Source organism: Bison bison, unplaced genomic scaffold, assembly GCF_000754665.1.
Source record: "Bison bison bison isolate TAMUID 2011002044 unplaced genomic scaffold, Bison_UMD1.0 scf7180017864080, whole genome shotgun sequence".
Taxonomy (NCBI): Eukaryota; Metazoa; Chordata; class Mammalia; order Artiodactyla; family Bovidae; genus Bison; species Bison bison.
Genome location: NW_011494652.1, coordinates 265,995 through 268,813, shown reverse-complemented (window position 1 = coordinate 268,813; position 2,819 = coordinate 265,995). Strand labels below are relative to the sequence as shown.

General features: G+C 68.1%; 1 protein-coding gene across 1 annotated transcript in view; it reads left to right on the top strand.

Moving 5' to 3' along the window:
* The window catches only part of BRSK2 (BR serine/threonine kinase 2), a 19,368-nt gene that overhangs the window by 14,098 nt on the left and 2,451 nt on the right, over positions 1-2,819 (top strand). The window contains exons 19-20 of the mRNA XM_010837802.1: positions 41-248; positions 547-595. Coding sequence (XP_010836104.1) covers positions 41-248; positions 547-595 — 257 coding nt within the window. The remainder of the gene's footprint in view (positions 1-40; positions 249-546; positions 596-2,819) is intronic.

Here is a 2,819-nt window from a genome sequence, read left to right as displayed (position 1 = left end):
CGGGACTGAACCGAACACCAAATCTGTCCCCACTATACAGGTGACCCCTCACCCCTCTCCGAGGGGCAGTCCCCTCCCTACCCCCAAGGGGACGCCTGTGCACACGCCCAAGGAGAGCCCGGCGGGCACGCCCAACCCCACGCCGCCGTCCAGCCCCAGCGTGGGAGGGGTGCCCTGGAGGACGCGGCTCAACTCCATCAAGAACAGCTTCCTGGGGTCGCCCCGCTTCCACCGCCGGAAACTGCAAGGTGAGAGTGGCCAGACACAGCAGGGGGCCGGTGGGGGGAACTCAGGAGGGGGGGGGCTCGGGAGAGTGTGGGGGGTGGAGGCCCTGTCCATCCTGGCCAGCAGAGCACACCAGCCGCACCGTGTCAACGGGCAGGGCATGGGGGGCGTGGCCACCTCCTGGAGACAGCAGGGCCCTTTGGAGGCCAGAGAAGGCAAAGCCTGGTTTCAGCACCAGGAGACCGGACAGCTCCCTGTGCCCGTGGCCTTGCTGGGGCGGGGCGGGGTGGGCACCGCGCTCTCTCCCTGTCTCGTGTGCAGTTCCGACGCCCGAGGAGATGTCCAACCTGACCCCGGAGTCGTCCCCAGAGTAAGTGGCCCTGCTCAAGCTCGAGTGTGCGCTGCTGGCTCCTTCCCGCTGCCTGGACGTGGAGTGTGTGGGCATCCGGGATGGACCCTGGGTGTCAGGCCAGGGTCACTAGGGTGCTGGGGCCGCCTGTGTCTCCACCTTTGAGTGCCAGGGCAGGTGCGGGGCCAGGGCGGTGACACGGCCTTGCCCAGGTCTGCTCCGAAGCCGCAGCTCAAGGGACAGGGAGTGTGGGTGGCAGGGACGGCACAGCCGCGCTTCAGAGTGACCATCCGCTCCTGCTGCGAGCCACGGGCTCCACGCGGGGAGGCTGGCGGGCCCCGAGCCCCTGGGGGCCAGCTGTGAGGTGCCTGTAGGAAGGGCCTCCGCCCACGGTCCCACGAGAGGCGGAAGCGCGGCCTTGAGGCAACAGGGAGGCAGTGCTGCGCTGGACGTCTGGACACAAGTCCCTGTGTCTGGGGCCCAGACCCCCAAGAGGCCCCAGCCTCTTCTCCCTTCACTGTGTGAACGAGACCTGTGGCGTGGCCATGGGCAGGGTCACCGTGACCTCACTGCAGGAGAAGCTCTGTCACCACAGCATCGAGACCCCACGTGGGCCTGTGGACACAGTGCCGGGGTGGAGCCGGAGGGCCACCAGCCCCAGATGCAGGGCCTCGGGGCCTCTGGGACCCCCCGTTGGTGTCCCTTCGGTCAGGATTTCCCGCCGTCATCAGCAGCTCTGGCAACCACGTTTGTAACTTGTTAGGTTTTCTAGAAAAGCTTAAAAAAAAGTCTACGCAGAGCAGCAGACAGCACCGTGCAGGCGGCCCACAGCCTCGCACCCACTCTCAAGACCTGGAGGCCTGGTCCCCCCGCAAGGGCCCTGGCTGGCACCTGCCCCCCACCCAGTGGGTGTGGCTGACCGGGGAGCAGACGGGTGGCCCTGGGGTCAGGGGCGTCCCCGGCACCCGCTCCTCATGAGGTTGCGGTCTCCGGCCGGGAGACATCGCCTCCACGTGGTCGCAGCCTCGGTCCGTCGTGTGTACGCAGCATTCACACCCGGCCTGCACGATGGCCCAGGCTCTCAGCTCCAGGGGCGGGAACCAGGCCGGCACCTCATCTCGGGCCGGGAGCTCTGTCTCCTCCGGGAGGCCCAGCCTTTGCTCTCAGCGCCTTCCCCCAGCGGGTGAGGCTGAGTCCGCGTCAGCACGTGTAAGAGCTGCTATCAGACAACACGCCTTCACCAACAGGCCCAGCTGGGCCCGAACTGAACCACACAGGCCTTCCCAGCCCCTCAGGCTGCTGTCAGACCCGGCGCTGAGTGCACAGCTGAGCGCTCCCGTTACTCAGTCTTGTCATCGAGGGAGACGGGGCGCTGGCCCCCACCGCGGGCTCCAGAGCCACCTCCTGGCCCTTGTCTGAACTTGAGGCCCACGGAACTCTGGACGCGCCGACAGCTGCAGAGCCAGCAGGGTGTGCGAAAGGAGGCGAAAGTGGCCGGCGATCGCCAGGGGCCGGGAAGGGCAGGTCTCTGCCTCGGAGGCCACACCCAGAGGCCGGCTCCGGCCCCACAAGTGGACACGGCCTTTGTGGGCAGGCTGCCTGCCGCCACAGCGTTGCCACGGGCCCCAGAGACAGCTCCGGAAACGGGCAAGAGAAAGGGGAGACGCACAGGAGGACGCCCTGCGAGCTGAAGACCTGCTCACGCTGCCAGCGCCACCCGAGCAGTACTGGTCTGGGCGGGGCCCCTGCTTGTGGAGCCCTGGCTGTGTCCGCGGCTGAGCTCCTGGCGTCGGGCAGGCGCTCCCACCAGCTCTCGTCCACCCGCCAGCCTCGGGGTCAGGCCCCGCTCCACAGCGTTGGTCAGTGATGGTCATCTCAAGGCCCAGCCAGGGCTCCGTCCACCTCCAAGCTCAGCTGGTCACCAGCAGGATTCAGGCTCCTGACTGCACAGGCCTCCCCATCCCGTCCGTCTGTCCTGCTGTGTCTAACCGTGTCAGTTTGTCCACACAAGGTGGAGGCCCCTGGCCAGGGGGAGGCCGGCCTTTCAGAGCCTGATCTCGGGGGAGAGGCCCGCTGCCCTCCTGCTCAGAAGCGAGTCCCAGCCTCGTCCACCGTGGGAGAGGCCCGCATGGGCTGAATGTGGGAGGCAGGACGTGTGCGCTGAGGGGGCGGCCCAGCCCAGAGGGGGGCCTCGGACGCGGCAGAGGGACAGGGGACGATGGGCAGGGCAGGCTGGGTGCCCGTG